The sequence below is a fragment of the Protomyctophum bolini genome (assembly GCF_963924005.1).
Source record: "Protomyctophum bolini genome assembly, chromosome: 5".
In the NCBI taxonomy this organism is placed as follows: Eukaryota; Metazoa; Chordata; class Actinopteri; order Myctophiformes; family Myctophidae; genus Protomyctophum; species Protomyctophum bolini.
Genome location: NC_137866.1, coordinates 44575448 through 44601643, shown reverse-complemented (window position 1 = coordinate 44601643; position 26196 = coordinate 44575448). Strand labels below are relative to the sequence as shown.

Below are 26196 nucleotides of genomic sequence, written 5' to 3'. Positions count from 1 at the left end.
GTCCCTTCATTGATTAAAAAGGGAACAACTGTGACTGTTATCCTGTCTGAAATGCACTGGCTAAGTGAAAAGGTTAGCCTAGTATGCTACATAATCTTCTGTCACACTCTAGCCAAACTATTTTTTTTTTACCCCAATCAGTTCTAGACTTCTGACGGTGTTTACATATCGTCAGAAGTAGAACTTACTGTAGACCAGTACACTATTTGATTAAATGAGCATTTGTGCCTGTCGTAGACATGCGCAGAGCAAGTTCAGTCAGGGAACCTCAGTCAGCGCGCCGGCCGTTAATTGGGCCACCGCAGCATCATCCGCATGATGCACTTAGCCAATCACAGCTCACCCCATCTCTCATACCGGCTACTTGAACCAGAGGTTTGCATTCCTCTGCCTTCTTGCTTGCCCACTGCCGGTGTATCAGTGTGCTGCTGTACATCCTTTGCCTTGCTGGCTGCGCTCAATTCTGCTTGCTGTTTTCTTGTATACTCTACGCTGCGGTATACAAGTGCGCATTTATTTACTTATTTATTTATTACCTTATCTGATGTGGGTCCGGTTCTTGCTACTGATCGGGCTTGTCACCATGTCCTCACCAAGTGGTCTTCTGCCCGACTCGGACGCGGACGAAGACATCATGCCGACTGACCTCGACTTGGCGTTCTCGCAGGTCGTAGATGCCCAGACTGCGGATGCAGTCCGCCGGAGCGGCCGTATCGCCCAGAAGCAGGCGTCCATTCAGGACTGGCCGGTGCATAAAATCCTAGAGGATTTGTTCTCCCGTGAGATTTCACCCCCCTTGGGTACGTCTCATCATGAGCTATTTGATTTCTTTTTGGCTTCTTTTGAGAGCGAAACGAGGGCCCATCCAGCAGCCCCCCCACCTCCCGCGGCTAAAAAAGCCACATCAAAAAGAAAAAACGCCTCATCGACGCTACCCGGTCCCTCCGCTCCCGCGACCAAAAAGGCGAGCCGGGCGAAGGATCCTGTCCTGACAGCACTGCTAGAGATCAAATCGTCCATGGATCGGATGAACAACCGAATCTCAGTGCTGGAGGATCCGGCAACAGCCACGTCAGCACCTGCGGCTGCTTCCGCAGTGAGCCACCCGGCAGGTCAAGCGGCTGCTGTTCCTCCTTCCACCGCCGCGCTTTTTAGCGTTCCTGTCTTTTCTCCGGCTACCGCTATGCCAGTCTACACTCCTGCCGCTGCCCCCCCCTTTGGGGTCCCATACGCTCCCAGCGTCTTCCCGCAAAGGAACCTGGGAACTGCAGTTCCAGCCGTTGCTACAGGAGCCCCGTTCATTTCTCCCGCTGCGTCTATTTCCTCGAGCCTACGCAACCAGATCGTAGCAGGTAATGACATCAATCTCGTTAAAATTCTGTGTGCTTCTGATTTAATGGATAGACGTCTCATAGACTGCGGTGATGTAACCCTAACCCTCAAAGAGAGCGACCCTCGGCTGGTGAAAAGCTTAACTCTGGCAGAGTTTCTGGTAGCTTTTGGCGTGTTCAGAGACGTTCTCTGCGAGGTGTTCCCAGGGAGAAGATCCGAGATGGATAACTATCTGGCTATCATCGCCGACTTAGCAATGTCCTATGGCGGAACTCTATTCTACGAGTACCACAAAGCTTTTTCCAACAAGGCAGCTATGTACCTTCAGAGATTTAATTCTCGCATAGATTGGTCTGTGCTAGACCTGGAACTGTTCAGCAGGCATTTCACGGGCCACCAGTCCCTGTCCTGCACCATTTGCGGTTCCTTCTCCCACTCTGCCAGCCTATGCCCCAGGGCAGCGTTCAAGGCCGTCCATCCCCAATCAGGCTCGCCCTCCCGACCCGGCAAAGAGGTGAAGCCTCGTCATTCCGACCGGCAGGTTCCTATATGTTCTAATTTTAACGAAAATGTCTGTACGTTTCCTAACTGCAAATTCATGCATGTCTGCAGCGTGTGCAGAGACAGCCACCCGAAGGCGGTGTGCCCACGCCGGTCCCGCCCGGCCCAGGGGAAAAAGAAATAAAGCACCCATCAACCCCCATCAATGTGCCCGAACTGTCTCACTGCTTGTCCAAACACCCAAATAGATGTTTTGTGAACTACCTCATCACCGGTCTAGTGCAGGGGTTTGTAGCAGGCTTGTGCTTCTTGCCAAAGGTCACTTATGTGTGCAAAAACTTGTTGTCTGCTCTCAGAGAACCAGACGTGGTAGAGGGCTTAATTGAGAAGGAATTGAAGAAGGGATTCCTAATCGGCCCTTTCCTTAAAGCCCCGTTTCCTATTTTTAGGATAAGCCCTATAGGCGTTGCGACACGCAAATACTCGGGGAAAAAGAGGCTAATTATTGATCTTTCAGCCCCTCACAATAATCCTAGCCACCCCAGTATTAACAGCTTAATTCCGCTCGAGCAGTTTTCGTTGTTTTATGCAACAGTGGATAATGCCATTACATTTATTAAACAAGCAGGCAAAGGCGCTTGGTTAGGGAAGGCCGATATTTCAGACGCTTTCAAAGTCATGCCCCTCCATCCCTCCCAATGGCATCTTTTCGGGATTAAATGGAAATCTAATTTCTATTTTTCAGTCCGCTTGACTTTTGGTTGTCGCAGTAGCCCCCGCATTTTCGATACTCTGTCCGAAGCGCTTTGCTGGATTCTGTTGAATTGTAGCAAATTACCATTTGTGCTACACCTGCTAGACGATTTCCTAGTAGTCGATTTTCCTAGCTCGGCTCCTGCCAAATGCATTCATGCCGTTAGAGGCCTTTTCGGCCTTTTAAAGGTGCCTCTCTCCGAGGAGAAAACGGTGGGGCCTACAACCAGGTTAGAATTTTTAGGCATTACCCTAGACAGCAACCTTATGCAGGCCTCTCTGCCCACAGAGAAACTCGACCGGCTTCGAGGTTTCGTTTCTGCTTTTTTAGCAACTACAGATAAGCCTATTTCTAAACGGGAATTACTTTCCCTCCTGGGGCACTTTAACTTCGCAATGCGCATTATTCCCCAGGGGCGCGCCTTCATTGCCAGGCTTCTCGACCTCGCCAAGTCCGTGCCAAATCTGTTCGATACCATTCAGCTAGATGAAGGATGCCGCTCCGACTTGCGCTTCTGGTCGCTGCTACTGAATGACTGGAACGGGATTTCTTTTTTTTATAATGACGAGATCGAAACCTCCGCTTCCCTAGCGTTCTTTACAGACGCAGCTCCCTCGCGCGGCTTTGGTGGGATACTAAAAGGGGAATGGTTCGCCGATAAATGGCCTGCTGAGTTTAGCACTCTACCAGAGAGCGTTAAATCTACAGCACTTTTTGAGATTTACCCTATAGCGGTGGCTTGTGTTCTGTGGGGGAAATCATGGAGTAAGAAGAGGATCACAGTATTTTGTGATAACGAGGCTGCGGTTTTTATTATCAATAAGGGTCGCTCCTCTGTTCCAGCCATTAACAGGTTAGTCAGGCGCATAACGTGGACCTGCGTCATGAATAATTTCATTCTCAAAGCTGCTTTTATTCCAGGGTTGGAGAATACTGTAGCTGATGCTTTGTCCCGTTTTCAATTCCAGGAATTTCATGCCCTGTGCCCAGAGGCAATGCCAACGGGTCTGAAATGCCCAACTTTCAGTCAGACCATTCTAGACTAGATTGTTCCTTATCTTATTACTTAACGGCAGCAGCAAGCTATATGAGACTAGGTTTGTCCAAATCTACATTAAAAAGCTACGACTCCGCATGGTCCTACTTTTCATCTTTCTGTGTCTCTTTTTGCGTACCGCCTCTCCCCGTCAACATCTCTATTATATGTGCCTTCTTAGTTCACTGTTTTGAATCTCGAAAAATCCAGCCCTCCTCCATCAAAGGCATTATAGCTGGCATTCAATTCCATCTCCGCTGCAGAGATCCCACCGTGAGTAGTCTACTTGGCAACCCTTCTGTTCGTCTCCTCCTCAATGGGTTTAAAAAACAAGCTCCAGGGTCTAAAGATAAACGCCTTCCTATTACTGTTTCAGTACTTAATACTTTAATTCTCAAGCTCCGTCAAGGATTTTTTAGCCCCTATATTGACCTTTTATTAGAATCAGCTTTTCTCACCGCTTTTACGGGTTTCTAAGATGCGGTGAATTCTGCACTAGCACATTTTCTTTCAATCCTATGCATGATCTTTCCGTTTCTGACTTGGGTTTTTGTGATCACCATTTCACCATCAACCTAAAGCACTCAAAATCAGACCCATTTTGTAAAGGAGTATCCGTGGTAATAACAGAAACTAACACTGATCTTTGCCCTTTCTCCTCTATGTCTCGCTACCTGCAATACCGTCCATCTGCAACTGCCAATGAGCCCCTATTCATGACGGATTCCGGCAAAGTCATGTCCAGCCCTTGGTTCTGCAACAAGCTGCGTCTCCTGTGTCAAGGCTGCGGGCTGCCCCCCGATCGCTTCACGTCGCACTCCTTCAGGATCGGCGCAGCTACTACAGCGGCATCAAAAGTCCCAACTTCCACCCTCAAAGCCCTAGGCCGGTGGTCCTCTACGGCTTACGAGAGCTATGTTAGACTAGACTTAAAAGATATTTTACAGGCTCAAATACTAATGAGTCGTGAATAGCGTGTTATATGCTACTGTTTTCTACTTGCTACAGAAGTACAATAAATTCTTAAAACTGTATTTTGCATATTACTGTGGCAGAACTTGCAGCAGCAGCGTTGCCGCATCATGATCATGCAGGCGATCATGTTGCAGCTAAAAGCTCCAGGTGGTAGACTACTGGGTACTGATTTCAGATATTAATGATAATGATAGAATGTCCTTTTCGGTATGTCCTGGTTGGGTTGGTATAGTACAGGTGGCATCTGTACAGTTGGTATTGCATTACAGCAAGCAAACCAGGACACCATTTAGGACTCCTGAATAATGAATTTCAGGGATCAACAGGCGCTGTACTGTTGAACACATTGACTAGTCATCACATAATTCTAGCATGTCCTTTTCGGTATGTCCTGGTTGGGTTGGTATAGTACAGGTGGCATCTGTACAGTTGGTATTGCATTGCAGCAAGCAAACCAGGACACCATTTAGGACTCCTGAATAATGAATTTCAGGGATCAACAGGCGCTGTACTGTTGAACACATTGACTAGTCATCACATAATTCTAGCATGTCCTTTTCGGTATGTCCTGGTTGGGTTGGTATAGTACAGGTGGCATCTGTACAGTTGGTATTGCATTGCAGCAAGCAAACCAGGACACCATTTAGGACTCCTGAATAATGAATTTCAGGGATCAACAGGCGCTGTACTGTTGAACACATTGACTAGTCATCACATAATTCTAGCATGACCTATGTCTGATCCAAGCCCACACTTTTCCCTGTGGAAGGATATCGGTATGGTTTTCCTGTTTCAGGAAACAACAGGTGCTCTGTTGTACACATAGCTTAAAGTTTGGTGTTGGATGATCTGCTTTTTGGGGGATTCGGATGTTTTGCGCTGTTGGGGGATTCAGAGTCCCTATGGTCGGGACTGATGCGCTTGATCCTGAGTACCTAAAAAGCAGATCCAATACATCGCCAAACCATAATAAATATATTGCATTGATTATCTTTTATTCAATAAATATATATATTACATCCTCCTTGAGTTGTCTGACTGAAATGAGCATTTGTGCCTGTCGTAGACATGCGCAGAGCAAGTTCAGTCAGGGAACCTCAGTCAGCGCGCCGGCCGTTAATTGGGCCACCGCAGCATCATCCGCATGATGCACTTAGCCAATCACAGCTCACCCCATCTCTCATACCGGCTACTTGAACCAGAGGTTTGCATTCCTCTGCCTTCTTGCTTGCCCACTGCCGGTGTATCAGTGTGCTGCTGTACATCCTTTGCCTTGCTGGCTGCGCTCAATTCTGCTTGCTGTTTTCTTGTATACTCTACGCTGCGGTATACAAGTGCGCACCCACCTCCACCCCAGCTACCACCTGTCATTTTGGATCTACTGTTTTAGGTACGGGGGGATTCAGAGTCCCTATGGTCGGGACTGATGCGCTTGATCCTGAGTACCTAAAAAGCAGATCCAATACATCGCCAAACCATAATAAATATATTGCATTGATTATCTTTTATTCAATAAATATATATATTACATCCTCCTTGAGTTGTCTGACTGAACCATGTTATATTTAGTGTCGCCCTGTTTCAAATGAGTACTCACCAGAATGCAGATGCACAGCTTAGCTTCAGTCCGGACCGGAATGCTCGGCCGGGTAAACAGCTCCCGCAGTCCCGCCTCCCGACTGTAAACTTATCCTCCCGCGAGTTGGAAACGATATAGTCTAGCTGCGCACCTGGCTAAGATATGCAAATGTTTCATAGTCTAGCACCTGGCTAAGATATGTATAAAACTAACTATTGTTGCTGTACTACTTATGCCTAATGTCTGCCAGCCTGCCACGCCACTCTTTCTTCCCCCTTTCTTCTTCTTCCCATAAGGCATTGCGGCTTTTCTTGACAAACTAATACATGTTAAGTTAATTTGAATCTACACTAAAACATTGTAATGTATTTGAACTAAACATTATTTATTCATCACATTACTATAAAATGCAAAGTACACTTTACACTTTTTTTATGAGTTATTTATAAAACTTAAATAGTATATTTACATTGTACTTTTAATATTTTAGTTGATACAACAGGATTCAAAATCTGGGCTAACAGTGCAGGGTTCTCAACCTGTGGGCCTGGGCCTACTAGTGGGCCATGAGAATATTGCCCTAAAATGGGCCCTCCAAATAATTGGCAAAACAACACTAAGGTTTTAAAGATATATGATTTTTGCCTTTATTGATAGTTTGGACAGGAAAAGGGGAAGAGAGATGGGGGGGAAGACATGCGGCAATAAAGGCCGACGGGATCACGACTCGATCCCGTGATGAAGCGCAGCCATGGCTGGATTACCGGCCTATAGGTGCCTATAGACCGCTCAGCCACGGCCCAGGCCAAAACACTAAGGTTTTATAGAGCAGTCACATACAAATGCATCGCATAGTCTTTTATTGGCAGTGAGTGCAGCCAAATGTAAGCCACTCATCCACGCTGTGAACAAACAAATACAATTCAGTCGTTCCCCCCCCCCCCCCCCCCCCATGCATTACCTCATTCCAATTTTATTGACAGTCCAGATCGACCCCTAACCCTGCCGTCTGGTAGGTATAACGGGGGCTGGACCATGTTGACATGATATATCTGCAACTGTAGATGGACTCCTTGTTCTCATTGACCCTGTCTTTCCTGGGAGGAGACAGCAGGGCATGAGAGGAGAGGAGAGGAGAGGAGAGGAGAGGAGAGGAGAGGAGAGGAGAGGAGAGGAGAGGAGAGGAGAGGAGAGGAGAGGGGACTGTTACGGGGAACGATACTCCATAACTTTTAGAGATATTTCCTGACAGGCAGAGGTTGTAAAATCCTGAACAGATGAGAGCGGGAGAGAGAGACATAGAGGTAGAGAGAGAGAGAGAGAGAGAGAGAGAGAGAGAGAGAGAGAGAGAGAGAGAGAGAGAGAGAGAGAGGAAAGAGAAGGCAACCTGCCATCACTCAGAAGCCTATAGTGAGCTAACTTGGACTCTCTCCATTGTAAAATATCCCCTGAGGAATGGCACAAAGATGCTAATCATTTTATTTTGGTGAATGCAGCCAGAGAATGTCTCTCTGTTTTCTTTGTATTTTTTCCCCTTCTTCCTTTTTATGTCAAAGCAAGCATTTCCTGATTATATTCTTGATTTTCAGTTGTTATGGGTTCAGAGAAATACATTACCTTTGTTCAGACTCCAGAGAATAATGGAGATTGTCTGGGGATGCGTTGTTGTTGTTGTTGAGTTAAAAGAGTTGATTTGAGAGACGGAGGAGAATATACTTGTTCACTACAATATCAGAGATGGTTATGGTAACATTAACAACAATATGGTTCCTGGACATTACAACCAGTTACAATGCATTGCCATGGGTAACATCAGTTACATTTGGTGCTTTGCATTCAAACTAATTCATTATTAGATTTTAATTAATGTTTACTCTATTAGTGTATAGGTCGGAGCTACAGCTATAGGAGCTGTGTAGAAGCTATAGCCTATCTACAATTAGGCCATCATGTGTGCCATGTCTAATGTCCCTGTCGGTGTGCTTTGTCACCCTCTACTACAGACATGGAAGAGAGGAGAACCTGGCCAACAGCAGATTCACAGCTTTTTACGTCTGTTTTTTGTTATACCCTCTATTCTAACTGCAGTTTCTATATGCTAAAGTCTTTTTACTTTGTTTTCAACTTGGATGGAATAAAGCCCCCTTTGAGTTCAACTTTAACTTCTGGTTTTGGACATTCCTCATTTCCGTTTGTTGGTCATGTTTGACAGTCAGTGGAAAAGGGTAGGCCTACTCTCAGTCAACCACCACAAGGACAAAGGGTCACTACAATTAGGGTAAACAGCTGACAGGAAGTTGACATTGACATAATTTACACTATAAATTATCTGACAAACTATGCCATTGTACAGTCTAGTAGTGCTGTGACCATGCAATGTGATATGTTAGCAACTGATGCTATACTATGCTGTGTCGAGGTTACAATATTAACGCTTCTGAAGAGAAGTGCACGTTTATGCGGATGCAGTGACAGCGGCTTTCAGCAACGGAAGCTGGCGCGGTGCTATGGGGGTACTGTAATGACATTCTTGGATGCAGGCGCAGGTTTCAAGGATGTTTAATAAATCCAGGCAAAGGTACAAGGGAATAGGCAAAAGTCATATAGTCAAAGGCAAAGTTAGAATAAGCAACAAACACAGACAAAAGCTATACACGGCCGGGACCATGTGGAGTGGCTAGTGTCTAGTGCAGGCAAACAACACGGACTGAAGTGGAGTGGCAGAGGGGGTGATTATATAGGTGTGGACTAATGAGGAGCAGGTGTGTATAGTTAGTAGGTTGGAGATGGTGATCTCTGGAATGAGGGCATGGTCGTGGTCCTGACAGTTACTTGCTAGGGGGGAGTATAGGTTCTATTGGCGGAAGTATAAAGTAAATAAAAGAATGCGAGCACATTGAAGATGGTGAAAGGCGCGTGTGGAGAAAGCCAGTATAGGGAACGGCAGTTTCGCCGTTCCATGACTTTGCGATCTGAACTGCAGGCGCACATTTTTGTGCACTTCCGCCGGTCTCAAATGTAATATAAGATGGCACGTTAACCACTACCGTTTTGTGCCAGTATGTTGTGTTTGACGCGTTGTGAGCTTGTAGATTCTCTATTTTCAAATAGCCAATGTGTAGTGCGCAGTACAGTATATAGGTTTAACCCATTCTGAACGGGAACCCATTTTGGTGTTGGCATCATGTTATGCTTTAGCTATTGAAAAATAGCAGATCTACAAGCTCGTAGCGCGCCACCGAGTGGCGCGCTACGAGCTTGTAGGTCTGCTATTTTTGAAAAATCGAAGAACGACTGACATTTTTAGAATCTGATCTCAGGTCAGAATGGGTTCATCAGACCAGTGTGTGTCCAGTGGAAACCTCGTATGAATCTGATCTCAGGTCAGAATGGGTTAAAGTGCTCATGTGGGCCTATATGGTCACTTCTTTGGGGCTTGTTTTCATAGACCTGGTTGCTGATTTCTCTCACAAAATGCTTTCCACAGGAAACGGCGGCACAGTCCATTTGTCTTGGTCGTCTTGGATCAAAGGAGTCAGCTCTCTACAGTTCAGTCAGCTATAGGAGCACAGCATGAATTTGCTCCTTCCTGAGCTGAGCACGCCCTTGCTCTGCAGGACAAAGTTTCCCCATCAGCACCGCACTATATGCTGTCTAAGGACAGAGAGAGAGAGAGAGGTGTGTGTGTGTGTGTGTGTGTGTGTGTGTGTGTGTGTGTGTGTGTGTGTGTGTGTGTGTGTGTGTGTGTGTGTGTGTGTGTGTGTGTGCATGTGTGTGCTCAAGTGCACATGATGTGAGTTAGTGTTTGGAACAAGGCTCGGATTTGGAAATTGCCTGTTACAGTAACTGTGGTTATTTGTACGCCCACACACAGACAGACACACACACACACACACACACACACACACACACACACACACACACACACACACACACACACACACACGCGCGCGCGCGCGCGCGCGCAAGACAAGAGGTGATGATTTCAAGGAGAGGCAAACAGAGAATATATCTCTCAAATAGGTTCTGTCACCCCGTGTTCATGTTCCTGAATAAATAGCAGGGTCGACGGGAGATGTTGTTTTCCTTTAAGGATTCCTGGCATGCCTACAGTATATGTGTCCAGAATGGAGCACTTTAACCCCCAGACGCTGTTGAGGGGAGTCCCTCAGGGCTCTATACTGGTGGCTATACTGCTCACGACACGTTGCTCTGATGCTGGGGTTTGGTATATATAGGTGGGATACGCCCTTTGTCATCCCAAAGGCATTGGCGATATCGTTGCTGTCGGGCAGATACCTCCCATATGTCTCCATGTCTTTACTTTTTGTGTTCTGATCTGATTTTTAAATCTGCTACTTTTGATTAGAATTTGATTCCTGGAAAGTAACAGTTTTGGATATAATGATTTCCACCCCGGCAGGGACGATAATTATGGGAAAATGATCTGTTATCGCAATATTGTTGACCAAATATCTCTGTTAGTGATTAAGGCAAAGTGGGTTATAAGGCAAATAATACAACAGCCAGAACAGTCTGGTTATAAGTTCAGAAAATTACACAATCTGTTAAGGCAGCATTTATATCCAGGAAACGACTCATTATATTATGATACGGTCTGTCGGGTGGAACCCTCGTATGTCGGCCTGGGCCGTGGCTCAGCGGTCCAGAGTGCCGCGGGTTCGACTCCTGACTCCCGGCCTTTACTGCATGTCACTCCCCCATCTCTCTCCCCATTTCCTGTCAGCCTACTGTCTGTCCCTCCACAAAAAATATAAAATAAAGGCAAAAGACACAAAAAAAAACATTTAATCTTTTACTGTTCAGGATTCAGATGCAAAATATCAAAAGTAGCAGATGGACAAGCTCAAAACATGCCGTGTTTCAAGCTTGCATATCTGCACATTTTGATTTACAGAAGAAAAAACACACACAAAAAGGTTGAATATGGATATATACTGTAAGAGGTTTAATTCTGCCCCGACAACAGGAATATCCCAAATCCCAGATGATGGCTCTATTACCAAAGCCCTGCAGTTAGGAATCATTTTGCTATGGCTTTCAGTTCCACCCCAAAAGAGAGCCATCTCTTTCAGGTCAGATTAAGCAGGAGAAAGAGGGCTCTTTTTGTACCCATGTGTGGGAAACTCTCGAGATGCACCCCGTGCTCCTCTCTCAGCTTCTCTCCCATCTGTTTTCTGAGCATTTAGACGCAGCCAAAGGGTTGCTCCGCTCTTTTTCCCTCGACCGTTTCTCTTCTTTCCGTGTCCTATGGGTTCTGTCCGGTACCATCCTCTCTCTCTCTGCCAAGTCAGAGGGCGCCTCCATTCACCCTGATGCTGAACGGGTTCAACGGACACTGGCAAAGAGCTGGTGCTCCACTCAAGAGTATCAATAGCTCCTCTGTGTCTACTATAGGGTCACGCTGTCGGTCTCCATTTCTGTCTGCGTCCCGGTGGTGGGAAGTAACTAAGTATATATTCACTTTTGGGGCACCTTTATTTACAATTTACAATACTTTTACTTTTACTCCACTCCATCTATAGAGGCAAATATTGTACTTTTATGCCAATAAAACTAATTGGACACTTTAGTAGCTATAGTTACTTTGTGAGCTTTGATTATTATTAGAAAACGTTAACCACTTCAGCCCTATTCGAAAATAGCCGATCTACAAGCTCACAATGTGTCTGCGACGCGACGCGCTGTGAGCTTGTGTAGAGCTGCTATTTTCAAAGGCTTTTTATATATTTGGAAACTTGTGAACATGTTGGACATTCTGCATAATGAGTATTTTTTACTTTTGGTACTTTAAGTATATTTTGAAGCCCATACTTTTGTACTTTTCCTCAAGTATAGAAATTTGAACTACCGAACTTTTACTCGATACTTTTACGTATAAGTAACGATTGTGAATACTTTTTCCATCGCTGCGTCTCTCTTTGGATTTGTTTCTCTCCTCTGAACCGTCAACATCTCCCGTCCTTTGTTCTGTTTAGGGGACCCACTCTATATGACCCCAAAGATGCATCTTCACAACCACATTGTCGTGGTTGTGAAAATCAAGTCAGACACAGTTTGTGTGTACATATATTTATCTGTGTGTATACCTACGTGTGTGCGTGTGCCGTGCGTGTGCGTGTGCGTGTGCGCGCGCGTGTGTGTGTGCGCGCGTGCGTGCATTTATATAGAGGGGAGCTAAATGTACATTTTAATTACCATCTAAAGCAGGTGTTATTCACTGCCTCCGTTTTTTCCTTTCTCTCCTATGTACATTTGTCCTTGTCCACCAGTTCTCTCCAACGGAGCAATCAGAGACTGATTCAGGACGACAATAGGCTAAACGTTGCATTTATATACTACCGATGATACTAATTAAGGCTCTGTTCCGTTTAGTGTATACAGTGGTTCTCAATTCCGAGTGGTGCTAGCTAGCCAGAGACAGCTATGTACTGTATGTGTGTGTCCCTGTGTCTGTCTGTCTGTCCGTCTGAGTACAGAAATAGCGTTTGTTGACCACCAAGTGTCACTGTTGAGCAGCCTAACACACACACACACACACACACACACACACACACAGACACACACACACACACACACACACACACACACACACACACACACACACACACACACACACACACAGACACACACACACACACACACACACACACACACACACACACACACACACACACACACACACACACACACACACACACACACAGACAGACAGACAGACAGAGAGAGACCCATTTGAGGGTCCACTTGGTTCCATTTGGTTTCCATACACCCGTACAGGGACACTTTGGAGACCCACTGCAGTGTAGCAGTGCTTCCAGTGAGCCAGCATGTTCAATAGCAGCACCCTGGCCTGCACTGTCTGTCAGCCTGAGCCTCCATTGGTATCATTGGCCCGAGTTATTTTCCAAAATGGCGTGGTGTGCATATAGAGCCTATTGGAGTGCACCATGGATGCCATCCATGCAGAAAAAACTAAAATGATGACGAACAACAACACTGGCTGCATCCGCTCAGACATCAAAGTCAATAGACATGGCACTGGAAATACCTCCGATGAAGGGGGTCCAAAGGGTGCATGGTCCTTGCCAGAATTGCGCAAACAACTGCTGCCTTGGCAAAACTCAAGCCCATTATGTAAAGACAAAAATCACACTCGTGTGAAGTGAGGGGCGCTCTTATCGTCATACTATCATCATCATATATATACATCACATTCCGTGCTCAGCCAATCAAATCATCACAAATGTGGTGCACACAAAGTCACAGACACACAAAGCAAAGCACACAAAGCTCAAAATCATCAGTCTGGCATCAAAGGTGAGACTATACTGTGACTATATGGTGTAAAAGAGAATACAGAGCATGGAGATGAGACGCTACAGAAGACTCATGGGTATCTCGGCCAAGCCATCATGATGACCTGCTTCCTAGTATACTGTCATGAAGCGAAAACTGTTTCAGAGTTCAGACACATCACCAGATCCTCAGGCCTTTACTGAGGTGGTTCAGACACATCACCAGATCCTCAGGCCTTTACTGAGGTGGTTCAGACACATCACCAGATCCTCAGGCCTTCACTGAGGTGGTTCAGACACATCACTTACCAGATCCTCAGGCCTTGCAGAGACCATGCTGCGAGGGTGTACACTGTACAGGGTACAGAGTGGCAAGAGACGAGGGAGACAAAAGAAAAGGTGGGGAGATAACATTGACAAGTGGAATCACTTTAGTGTGGCAGTGAGAGGGATCAAACCAGGAGTCTACCCAATCCCAAGTGGCCGCTCAGCCAGTGATCTCCTCTGTGTGTGTGTGCGTGCGTGCGTGCGTGCGTGTGTGTGATACATCCTGCACAATTCCCTGCACTGGCCACCTTCTGAATCAAATCCACACACTTTGACTGCTCAAATTAGGCTCTGTGAGAGATTGTGTCAGCTTTAATTTGCATACACTGTACTGTAGCGGCAGCCTACCTATACGTGAATGTGTGTGTGTGTGTGTGTGTGTGTGTGTGTGTGTGTGTTTGTGTGTACAAACATGTAATGTTTGATGTCTTTGCTTTGCCTTGTTGAGTCTGATCGCATTGTTAGATGTCCTTTTGCCTTCTCCGTGAACCTGTGACTGTGAATGTTCTCCCATCACCTCATTCCGGAATGATTTTTCTGATACTACAAAAGGCACTGCTCTGCAGTCAGTAGACATCTAACAAATAACACCAGCGGACTCTGTTAGCAGGTTACCGAGCGGGTAACATTGATCAAAGCAGATCTTCGCAATCGGGGCAGGAACCTTGTATCTCCATATTTCATCTTTGTCTCAACCAGGCCGAATATAGTCAGGGGATATTAATACATTCTGGGAATAGATTTCTTACCAATAATTTTCATCCCCAATGTGTTTGTAAGGGTGTCTACTAACATAATTATCCCACATTGGTTTCTATTCAACAGCCCTAGTGGATTTTTTGACAGCTGCTGAAAGTTGGGGTACCGTCAACAACCAATATATGGCAACATTTTCTAAATTTCATTATACTGTGACGTCACTGATGTGTCAAACTAGGGGGTTTTCATTATTCGGAACACATTCCAAGCATTAGGTTTGCACGAAAATGATGCCTTCCAAAGTTCCAAAGTTTTCAGGAGTGGCCCGTTTCGTACTATATGCCACCCATTTATTGAAAAGACAACATGCATTAATGTTCATAACATTACACTAAGCATTATGAATATACTGTTACGTCACAAACAATCCTATCCTGGTGGAGACCTGTGCCCAGCGGGGCACTTTTTATACTTTTGTCATGTTTTCATAAATTAATGCCCTATTTTATTCTTTTTTTTGTTGTATGACAAAGTATGTTGTGACTTGTGACTGTTTAGAACTTTCGCGTTTTTTTTTTAAGCTTTTAAATGTTTTCGCTTGACCTATTTTGACATGGGATAACAAATTGAAAGTGTAAGTCTGTGGGTTTTATAAATATTTAACCAAGAGTATCACATGAGCTTGTAACTAAATAATTGGACCCTTTGGAACACAAGATTCCTTCCCGTTTACTGAAAAGTAACAGTTTTTGACATACAAGGTTCTATACGCCAACACTGATGATATTCACTCAACTGGCCCCTGAAACTCTTTTGCTTTGAAGTGGGCAGTGGTGGTGTGTCTGACTGTCAAATAGCTGGCATGTCTCGTCTGTCTGTTGTGTGAAGTTTTGAAATCTTTTCAGCATGCAGTGCAACATCTGTACATCCATCTGGACTCCTCCAATGTCTCCTGTTTGATTTGATCTAGGGACCCCCCAGTGGTGGAAAGTAACTAAGTACATTTATTCTCCAAAGTACTTTTACTTCACAGTCCCCACAATAATTTGAACCACTTCAGACCTATATTAATATATTTGGCAATTTGAAAATAGCTGATCCACAAGCTCACAACACGCCAACACGTTATATGAGCTTGTATTGTAGAGACGTTTATACGTTAAATACATTTGAAAACTTGTGATATGGGATGGGACCTTCTGCATAACGTAACGAGTACTTTTACTTTCGGTACTTCAAGTACATTTTCATGCCAATACTTTTGTAGAATACCTTGTAACTGACTATTTCTACAATACGGTATAAACGGTATTGATACTTTCACATAAGCAAAACCTATGTGCTTCAGTGAAGCAGCTTCACTGCTTCTTCAATCACTGATTCCCCAGGGGTCCGTACTTTCTTTCTCCCTCTATACAAAACAACAAAATCTATCTAGATTCTAAATCTAGAGCTTGTAGATCTGCTATTTTCACTGAATTTGCCTATTTCCACTAAAATATTTTCATGGTGTGACTCTCTCTGTACGTCCTCAGACGAGCCCTCCATCGTCGCTTCCAGTCATCCCGGTTCCCCATATCGTTGGTACTTTGCGCTCCTGCATCGTTCTTGAGTACATCCACGTATGTTATAGCGTGGGACGTCCTCGTGATCGATGCCCGTGTGTTGGTTCCCAGAGCACCAGTTTGCTGGCTGGCATGTTCTTGATGCCTTTGGCAGTGTCCTGCTGCTATAGTCATTCTCCTGGCTGCTCTTTTCTGGCTCACCCTTGGTATCCAGTATGCAGAATTATACAGTACATTTCAAGTACAACTCAATACAACAACTGATAACTGTGAGTGGACGACACCATAAAGCATTACACTCGTTTACAATAGGGCCCACCATTTTCAATTCATCAAAACAATTAGAGACGTACGAATATACACAACTATATAGTCAAAACTGGAAATCATCATAGAGGAGGTAAAAAGGGAAAAGAAACATATACTGTGAGGGGAAAAAAGGGGGGGGGGGGGATTCAGATTTTACGGGGGCCAGTTTCTAATTGCAGTTTAGTTAGTAACAGGTACACTCGTGCTCATATTAAGCACTGCATGCAGCCTTCTGGTGTAGCACACAAGGGACTTCTAGCGTTGACTTCAGGGTCCAGCATTCACTGCCTTATAGGAGAACAGACTCCACTAATTGCATAGAAGAAGCTGAGTTTGATTTGACGGGGGAGATTGGAGTTCCATACACTATATGCCATTCAGGGCCCTGAATGCAAGTGCCTTCCTCACTTTCAGGTCTTGCTCAGGTTGAGTTGACCCATGAGGTACTTGACTTCCTTCAGCACTACAGTGCCTCCTGTTGTTGTGAGAGGTGGATGTTCCGCTGAGATGTTGATAACCTCAGTCTTCTTGGCATTTAACCTAAGGCCAACCTTGACCATGCCCTGAGATGTTTTGTGTGGTTTAAGTCAAGAAATCTTGTAGTAATTGCCAGAATAATAACAATAGCCTACATAGTATGTATACTATAGGCTATTGTTATTATTCTGGAAATTGGCGATGATTCACTTTTTTAATCAAAACATATATTTTGTATGTAGTACATACAAAATATATGTTTTGATTAAAAAGTGAATCATCGCTGGAGTGTTTGTTCAGTAACAGGTCTCCCTGTCTCTCCCAGCCAGCTCTTTAGTCAACAGAAAATACATTGTCAGGTTGGACACCAAGGCAATTTCAGAATCCATTCATCAGCTTGAATTATTTAATGCAGTTCCAACGTCCAATTACTGTATGTCTATTCATTCTTTGTGTTTCATCCCGTCCAATTACACTTGTGTATGATTGCGTTTTGTATATCAGTGGCTCGCCGCTCGCCTCTCAAACTATTTTAAGTCAATGACCCCCAAGCTGATGTATTTTGTCGTGGACCACCATCTGAAAATGTTTTGTACCAGGGATTACCTATACATATTTTGTAAACATTTAAAAAAAATAGCAGATATATAAACTAGCAGTATTGTGACATGATATGCTGTGAGTTTGCAGATCTGCTATTTTTGAATGTCCAATTATGTAAATGAATAAAGTGATTAAAATGATTGTGGCGCTGTAGCCTATTCGAAATCACACCTGTGTGAACTGAGTTGTGCAACTCCCCTCTCCCCCCCCCCCCCCCCCCCCCCTCTCTCTCTCTCATTAGCAGGCAACAGTGCTGCACTCTCTCTCTGTTTCTGGCAAACAGCGCCCCTACTGGTACTAATAGTCATACTCGTGCTCACAGTATAACATAGGTGCATGGGTGGGTTAACATTGCTGTTCCTTGGAGTGGACTCAAAAGTGTTTGTGGACCCCCTGGAACCCCACCCCAAAGACCGCTGGGGGGGGACCCCATTTTGAGAACCACTGTATAGGCTACATTACTTCTCCTTTGTTTGACTGAATTAAATCGGTACCCGAACATAAATAATGATAGATTTTCCATTTCCGTTATTAAAGAGAAAGATAGACACTTTAGCAATATAGCAATTTAACACGTAGCTCCTATTTCAAATAAATGTTATCAGCTATAGTGAGCTAGGCTTATACTACAGCACATTTAATCACCACGCCATGTCCACAATCATTCCTGATTAGAGAGAGTAGTAACAGCTGGTCGCAGTTTGAAAGCGACAGCGTGCGTAAAACGACCTTTGCCTTTTGTCTCCGGGCGGTCAGTCAGGTATGAGAAAGGGGCGGAGATTGAGCAGGAGTCATCGCAGCCAGAGAGAGAGAGAGAGAGAGACCCCGATAGACAGAGAGAGAGAGAGAGAGAGAGAGAGAGAGAGAGAGAGAGAGAGTCGACCCCCGACAGACAGAGGCTGAGACCAAATGGTCCTAGACTGGAGAGTGACGGCGTTTCGCGTTTCGCGGCTCACGTACACACTACACGCCACACGCGCACACATGTTATTGTGTATTTTATTATTATGGCGTATGGGCTTGAGTTCCAAAGTCGTGCGTTGTTCTGTAGCCGGCGCTAAGGCTGCACTCTCCATCCATTTCATCCTCCGACGAGCGGCAGTTCTAAGCATGGGAGAGACCTGCTGACACCACGGAGAGATACACGCTGAGACCCACCATGGCTGTGGACGGTAAGAGAGAAAGACAAGCGATTTTTTTTTATAGAATATTTAAAACATGATGGAGAGGAGTGAGGAGAGCTTCTCCATCTTTTTAGCAGCTCTTGTTTTTATGTCCAGAAGCTTCTTCTGTTAAAGATATTGTTTGCTCTTTGCTAATGAAGGGTAGAATCCAATAATAAACAGCTGCACTCTTAATTGCTCAACGACATGATATTGAGATAGAATTTGCCATTGCATTTGTTTATATATTCTATTCTTTAAGCGGGGTTTATGTTGTGTCTCTCTCAACTCAATCACAAGTTCAGTCTCGGTCTTGAGTGAGCATGCCTTTCATTCAGGTCGCGCTTGACAAAATTGTAAAGCGTGTTCACGATTAAACGAGACTCCACTTCACCCTCACTCTACATCTTGTATACGTCTATGCCAAACTGTCGTTCCTTTGTGTCAACTTGACAACAAATATACGGGCTCTGCGTCTGGAAGTTGTTGATGATGATGATGATGAGGATGATGACCTGCATGGAGTGGACACAAAGTGGTGCTGACATGGACAGCAACGCACTGTGTAGTAGCCTAGACCGTTTATGAATGAATTGAATCACTGTTTATTTATGTCTGGCTGTAATTGCAACTTCATAAGCCTTGGCTTGGACCCCAAAACGCACAGTTTGGTGTATGCTACACACATAGAACCTTCATTCTGTCTTTATATTTAATATTATCTCTTGTCTTTGAAACATTAAATCAGACAAATAGCAAGATGTGGAATAATAACATTTCATCTTGACTAATGTTGGAGACTATATGGCTTTAGGCTGGAATAATGGTTCTGAGACATTTTACATTTACGTGTCAGAATTACTGATTTGTTACATTGTAAGGGTAAATTTACATCCCCCGTTTGGGGAACCACTCGACTAAAAGATGTGAATAGAAATAACGATAATATAAATATATTAAAACCATCGTAAAACCTCTCCCAGAAAAAAACTCTCTATAAAATCTGGACAGGAAAGTGGATTGAAGTAAAAACTCATTTTCAGTTTGTGGTGCTGTGCTGCTCCTCTGTACCGCCCGTGAGACTGATGTTGTTAGTGGCTGGTTAACGGACTAAATTGAAGTCTAAATGAAAAGCCGGTCGTCCCTCAAGGACAAGATGTCAGGGCTGTTGTTTTCCTCCGTCCTCACCTGCTGTAACGCAGGTTAGCTCATGCTGCTCATTAGCAGGACTGCAGGTGAGAGGGTATAGTCTGCAACCTATTGAGGTGAATCTATAATGGATCCACAGTGGAGGCTACTTTAAGCCTCATTCATTTAGTCTGTGCCCGGGGCAGGCGGCCACTTTATAAACAATCCTGATAGCGTCCCAATAATGTGAAGGACTGTCCTGAAGGTCTTTGCGTTGCGTTCTCGCAATGCTTTTTTTCTTTCTAAATGGTTTCCCACCCAGTTTTATCCCATTCAATGAATTTAGATGACACCAGTATGCAGGAGTGTCTTCTATGGAAGCATGTTGTGCAGTGAAAAACAAGCTCTCAATGCTTCTGCGATGCATTGTAAGCATGTAGATGGGCTGTTTATTTTAAGATTAGAACATGATGTTTGGGAGTAGCATGGGGGGACACCAAAGTCAACATGTCGGCTGTCGTAATGAGGTGGAAACCTCATAATTATGTCCAAGACTGTTACAGCCGGATTCAAATTCAAAAACGGCAAGTGCACCAGCGCTTCCAGCTTGCAGATCTGTTACTCTTGTGTGTGATGCTGTACGTAGTATATGATCAAGTTAATTTGAATTACCGGTGAATACGTTAATTTATGTAAAAACCTTTTTGTTGTTTTGCTAGTGTCAGCACTGCAGTGTACAGATTATTGACCATGATTATGGTTATATGATAATGTGTTGCATGTGTTGTAATGTGGTCCACACAGCAGCACTGCACTGTCTACACTAGGTAATGTTTCACGTCATTTAATGCCTAAGGGACAATACCCAGTTACTTGTCACGTCTCCGGCCGCGTAAATTGAGAAAGAAACATCACAATGTCTTTCGCTCGCCGCCTGGAGCATGCAACAAAGACTGACACTACATAATTATGCTCGCTTCCGTTTCTCAGCGCGCACATGGGGCGGATGGGAATTGTGTGTCACAGGCGTCTACTTTAAGTCATCGGGGACATCTGGGTGCATTGTCACATCAGAGATAAGCAGCCACACAAATGCCACGCCGCCTGCCCCGGCCGTTTGTTGTGTGTTCTCTTGTCTTGTTGTCAGCCATACTTCATGCTAGAGCAGTATAATTTCCCCTGTGTGGTGTATATATATATATGAGAGGAAAAGACAGAGCCGTGTGGTGGATGGGCTTTTAAAGAGCCCTCTTCACCCCCTGTTTCACACCAGAGGAAAAGACAGGGCAGCCCCCATATCCCGGTGTGCGTGTGTGTGTGTGTGTGTGTGTGTGTGTGTGTGTGTGTGTGTGTGTGTGTATATGTGTGTTTGTGCGTGTGCGTGAGTGCGTGCTTGCGCCTGTGTCCACAGGCCTGGTTTGGCCCAGCAGGGAAGAGAGACTGGTTGGTGCAGAGACTGCCAGGATCGCTTGCATTCATCCATAAACTGCTAAACAACACACAGCCACACACACACACACGCATCCACACACACACACACACACACACACACACACACACACACACTTTGGACCTTCGGAGCAGCAAGCTGTTGTGTACTCTGTCCAAGTGACTATATAGCCCACACACACATAGCAGAGATGAGAGGGTATAGGACTTAAGGGCTGTAGTAGTAGAGTCTGACTTGATGTTCTCCACTCAGAGTATTAATATCAAACAGGGCTTTTCATCCTACAGTACAGTATACTGTGAACGTACAGTACAGTACACCCACCGGACCGTGACTCTGAACATCCCTAATATACCGGCATGGACTCCTCCAACCGCTGGTCATTGTTTTGATCTCCCTCTGCGGTCATTCGTTTGTTTGTTTCCGGTATCAGGTTTTATCCCTGCTTCTGGTCTTTTGGCCAAATCCGTCTCTATTTATTTAATTGAAAATTGTTTATCATAAAGCTCACAATGTGTTGCAGTGTGTGTGTGTGTGTGTGTGTGTGTGTGTGTGTGTGTGTGACTGCATGCGCGACTGTGCATGCGTGTGTGCATACTATGAGAACATGCAGATGAAGGCGGAGGGGACAGACAGTCCAACTGCTCCGGGGGGGTTGGGGACTGGGAGTAGGTGGCCAGTAGGCTGGGTAGGGGGTGTTATGTAGTGGTGTTAGCGTCACACCAGCACAGCACCCTCTTTGTTGTCCCAGCCTGTGTGTGTGCGTGTGTGTGTGTGTGTGTGTGTGTGTGGTGTCGCCCTGCAGTGGTGTCTGTCGGGGGACAAAATGTGTTTCATGGAATCTGTAGTTGTCACATGATCTGCCGTGAACGTGTGTGTCTCTGCGTAGAAAGGGGGGGGCGACATGACTTTCAAATCAATATCACGTTTTTATTTTATTGTATTTTAAATCGCTAATTGATTTATTTGATTTATTTTTATTAATAATCTTTATGCCACGATTTTGCAACCCATTTTTCACCCCTGTGTCAATTATCTAATGTGATCCTGGGCTCTACACACCCTCCGCCAACCTAGTCCCCATATATGGGGGACAAGGGGAGAGCAACGGACTTGAACTCATGCTTCCTTCATGCCTGAGTGTCCCCAAGTTGCTCCTTTACACCTGACAGGGGGGGAGTTTCCCTGGTTGGACGTAGCGCGTGGACGGAACACGTTATTCCAAACAGTTCCTTTCCCCTCCATCAGGCGCCCCGGCTGGCCAGGGGGAGGCAGTTTAGAGACCATGGATTACGGCATGTCTTTTGTGAGGGTACCTACCTACCCTAGAACGAAGTATAATACAGGGCTTAGCACGTCGGTCATTTACAAAAACCAAAATCAGTTTGATTGTTTTTGTGTCGATTCATTGATTGAAAAAAACTGCTTCTTGATTGTATGATTTGATGAATTGAATACATGATAGGACCACAACGGAAACAAGTACCCAGGACTTTTTGTGTCATCCTTGAACCTTTAGCCTTAAAGGTAGAGTCAGTGATTTCACTTAATTCAAATATCACTTCTTTTTTTGTTTTGTTGTGATAATCCTCTCTACTATAGAGTGTGCTGACCATATAAGGAGTTCCTCCCTGTCCCCAGTTAACCCCTGTGGGTCAAAAAACCTTAGGTTTCGTTTTTGTTCTCTATCCTGATTGGATGAAAGCTTGTGTCCCAAGGCAAAAACGAAACCTAAGGGTTTTTGACTGAAATCACTGACACCCCCTTTAATGTCTGACTGTACCAACGTGCCGTTTTCATCCCTGACTTACAAAGTATATACAATCAATCGAATGGATCATGAAGTCGGTTTATATCGGTATCTTAAATGTTGACGATCTTTTGGGTGAATTGCCATGATGTATGTGTCCCTGACAGGTGACATGTGTTTGGTCTGGTCCTCCACTCAGGGACAGGTGTGTTTATGGTCCCCGTTGTACAGTCCCGTCCACAGTGAGAGAGTGTGTGTAGGTCTCTGTGGAGAGCCCTCTCAGCACACAAGGGCGCCGGGGATGGATGGTGCTTAATGGTGTGTGTGTGTGTGTGTGTGTGTGTGTGTGTGTGTGTGTTAACCTTCTCACGCTGTGTGTCATCTGCTCTCTCACAGCTGGGGTGAGTGGCAGTGATCTGGAGCAGCAGTGTTTTGTCTGGTTACGTCGTGGCCTGAATAACCCTCTTAAAACCCACTACAACAACACACACACAACATGTAAACACACTTGAAGTGCACACACTCAAGAAGTGCACGGACACACACACACACACACACACACACACACACACACACACACACACACACACACACACACACACACACACACACACGCACACTCTCCTGACCCTGCTGAGCTTTGCAGCTGTATGCGGCCAGCAGCCATCGGATAATGGAAGCTCAGACAGAGAGAGAGATAGAGAGAGAGAGGCAGATAGAGAGACAGAGGCAGAGAGAGAGAGAGGCAGAGAGATAGAGAGAGAGAGAGAGACCCTACGTTTGAACAGCCAGACGACGGAGTGCATTATTTGTCTATGGGACCCTATGGGGCGACTACCGGCCGATAGCAGGCGAGCGGCCGATAGTCGAACAGCTTGGCTGTATAACGGACCACTGTAAACAAACACATCATGTCAAGTTTACAACTCAACGTTGCTCTCAGGAAATGTTTTTGAAAACATTTGAAACAAGAAATACACAATGCCGCAGTAAACCGGACCGTGTCTGCCCAGTGCAACACTAACGCAATACTTTAATTACCGTATAAGCAAGGAAATATAGCTTTGTTGTTACTTTTGGGTCAATGTATTAATTTATGTATTTTGTATAGCCGTGAAATAAGCCGGTAGTTGTTTAGAAATAACCCCCGTCGGGATGATTTAAGCACCTCAGCTTACGCCTCTTGTGTTTAATCATCCTGTCGGGCGTTATTTCTCAACGACTATCCGGCACGGCGTATATCATCACTTGCTTAGCTGATTGGCCACGGTGGAAAGACACATGACAAGACGTTCATTAACAGGTGTTTTGGAGCATAAACATAGAACGTAGAAGTCAATTAATTAAAAATTACTTATAAAGAAAAACAGATATATTCGGATGCAATGTTTTGGTGAAGGACCTTCGTCAGACTGTTGCATGCACAGCTTTTTATTCACATGAACCCCTAGCATTACTAGGCAAGTCCTAAAAGGTGGAACATTTGTCAAGAACAGCCGTTGTCAAGACAGCTCAGAACTTGTAGCATTTAACACGACTGATCTTCTAATCTAGCTTGTCAATAGATCCGCTTGTTTCGGCAAAGAGATTTGCCGTAGAGAATGAGTGAGATAAGTACATATACAGTAAGGGTTTACAAGGGTTTCACAAGCTGTGCTACGCATAATGCTGAGTTAGAGAGTTAGCTGTATAGCTGATATCGAACCCGCAGAACCTTCTGGGTCCAAAGGAGGGCGCTCTACCGACTGAGGCTTTTATTAAGTGGTTTAACCACATCAGCTCTGCCCCCCTATAGCTCCCATCCTGCTCTGTATAAACTTTGACATCCTCAGCCCACAATCATCTTATCTCTCCCTTTGAGTTATTCGACAGAAAGTTTATGTGTTTGATGTCAATATTTTAAGGGTGACCTTTTTTGGCTGAAGTGGATGTATCAGCAATCCCTAACTGACCTCTGACCCGTGTATAAAGAGAAAGACACACGCACGCACGCACACACACACACACATACACGCACACACACACACACACACACGCACACGCACACACACGCACACGCACACACACACACACGTGCACACACGTTAGGAGAGGCTTGGAGAGGATGATTCGATAGATAAACATTTACACACTACTCCCAGGAGTGAAGCTCCGACATTGATTAAGTGGTAAAAGAAGAAGAGCGAGAGACTCGGTATAAATCAACACGCCAATGGAGTTAAGTGTGCGCGCGAGCGTGTGTGCGTATGTGTGTGTGTGTGTGTGTGTGCGTGCGTGCGTGCTTGGAGTGCACGTGGAGTGGCGGCTGTTGTAAGTGTTATCGTCAGCCGGTGTGAAGCACTTTAATCCTGTATGGTTCAGCGGAGTCCCTCAGGGATCTATACTCGTATCTATGGAGTCCCTCAGGGATCTACAGGTGTACTCGTGTCTATGGAGTCCCTCAGGGATCTACAGGTGTACTCGTGTCTACGGAGTCCCTCAGGGATCTACAGGTGTACTCGTGTCTTTTCAGTTTTTACGGCGGAAAGCTTTCTGCAGGGAATAGAATCAGCTGATCGGTCGATGGCATTGCAACAACGTCGTGAGGGTTAAAGATCTGAATTGTTCCGCGAAAGCTTTTTTTGCCACAACACGGATGTGTTGCGGTTTAACCTATTTTGGGGCGGGAACCCCTTTTGGTGTTAGCATTACGTTATGCTTTAGCTATTGAGAAATAGCAGATCTACAAGCTCATAGCTTGTATAGGTCTGCTATTTTTGAAAAAAATCGAAGAACGACTGACATAGAAACATATAGCTTTTTCAGAAAACTGTCAGGATGTAGAAGAACATTTTTAGAATCTGATCTCGGGTCAGAATGGTTTAAAACGCAGCTGGGATTGGGGGGTAATTGTGTGGAATGAGGCAGAGTTCCGGGTGGCCTATTTAACCGCTTCCCGTTATCGTTCCTGTTTTTCCTGGCTAATTTCTTCCAGAGTGACGATTGGTGGACCTATTGGTCGGTTACCGGGCAGGCCAGGCCAGGCCAGGCGGCACCGTCCCTCGGTCCAAACCCCCTCCCTATAGATACGACTCTCCCTTCCCCTACACCCCCCCCCCCCCAACTCGAATTGGAGCACGCGCACGTCCGTATCCAATCTCTCTCCTTTAATTAGCTGTCCACAAAGGGGGACGGGAGCGAGCGCGAGCGAGCGAGGGAGAGGATGGAACAGAGATTAAACAGAGAGATT

The 26196-nt window shown here is 45.2% G+C and overlaps 1 protein-coding gene across 1 annotated transcript in view; it reads left to right on the top strand.

Moving 5' to 3' along the window:
- Positions 1 to 4339: 4339 nt before the first annotated feature.
- LOC308315146 (sterile alpha motif domain-containing protein 10-like) overlaps positions 4340 to 26196 on the top strand; it is a gene marked incomplete at its 5' end in the record, with an annotated part of 102063 nt that continues 80206 nt past the window's right edge. Inside the window, 2 exons of the mRNA XM_080762985.1 lie at positions 4340 to 4540; positions 4679 to 4760. Of these exons, the coding sequence (XP_080619111.1) occupies positions 4340 to 4540; positions 4679 to 4760 (283 nt within the window). The remainder of the gene's footprint in view (positions 4541 to 4678; positions 4761 to 26196) is intronic.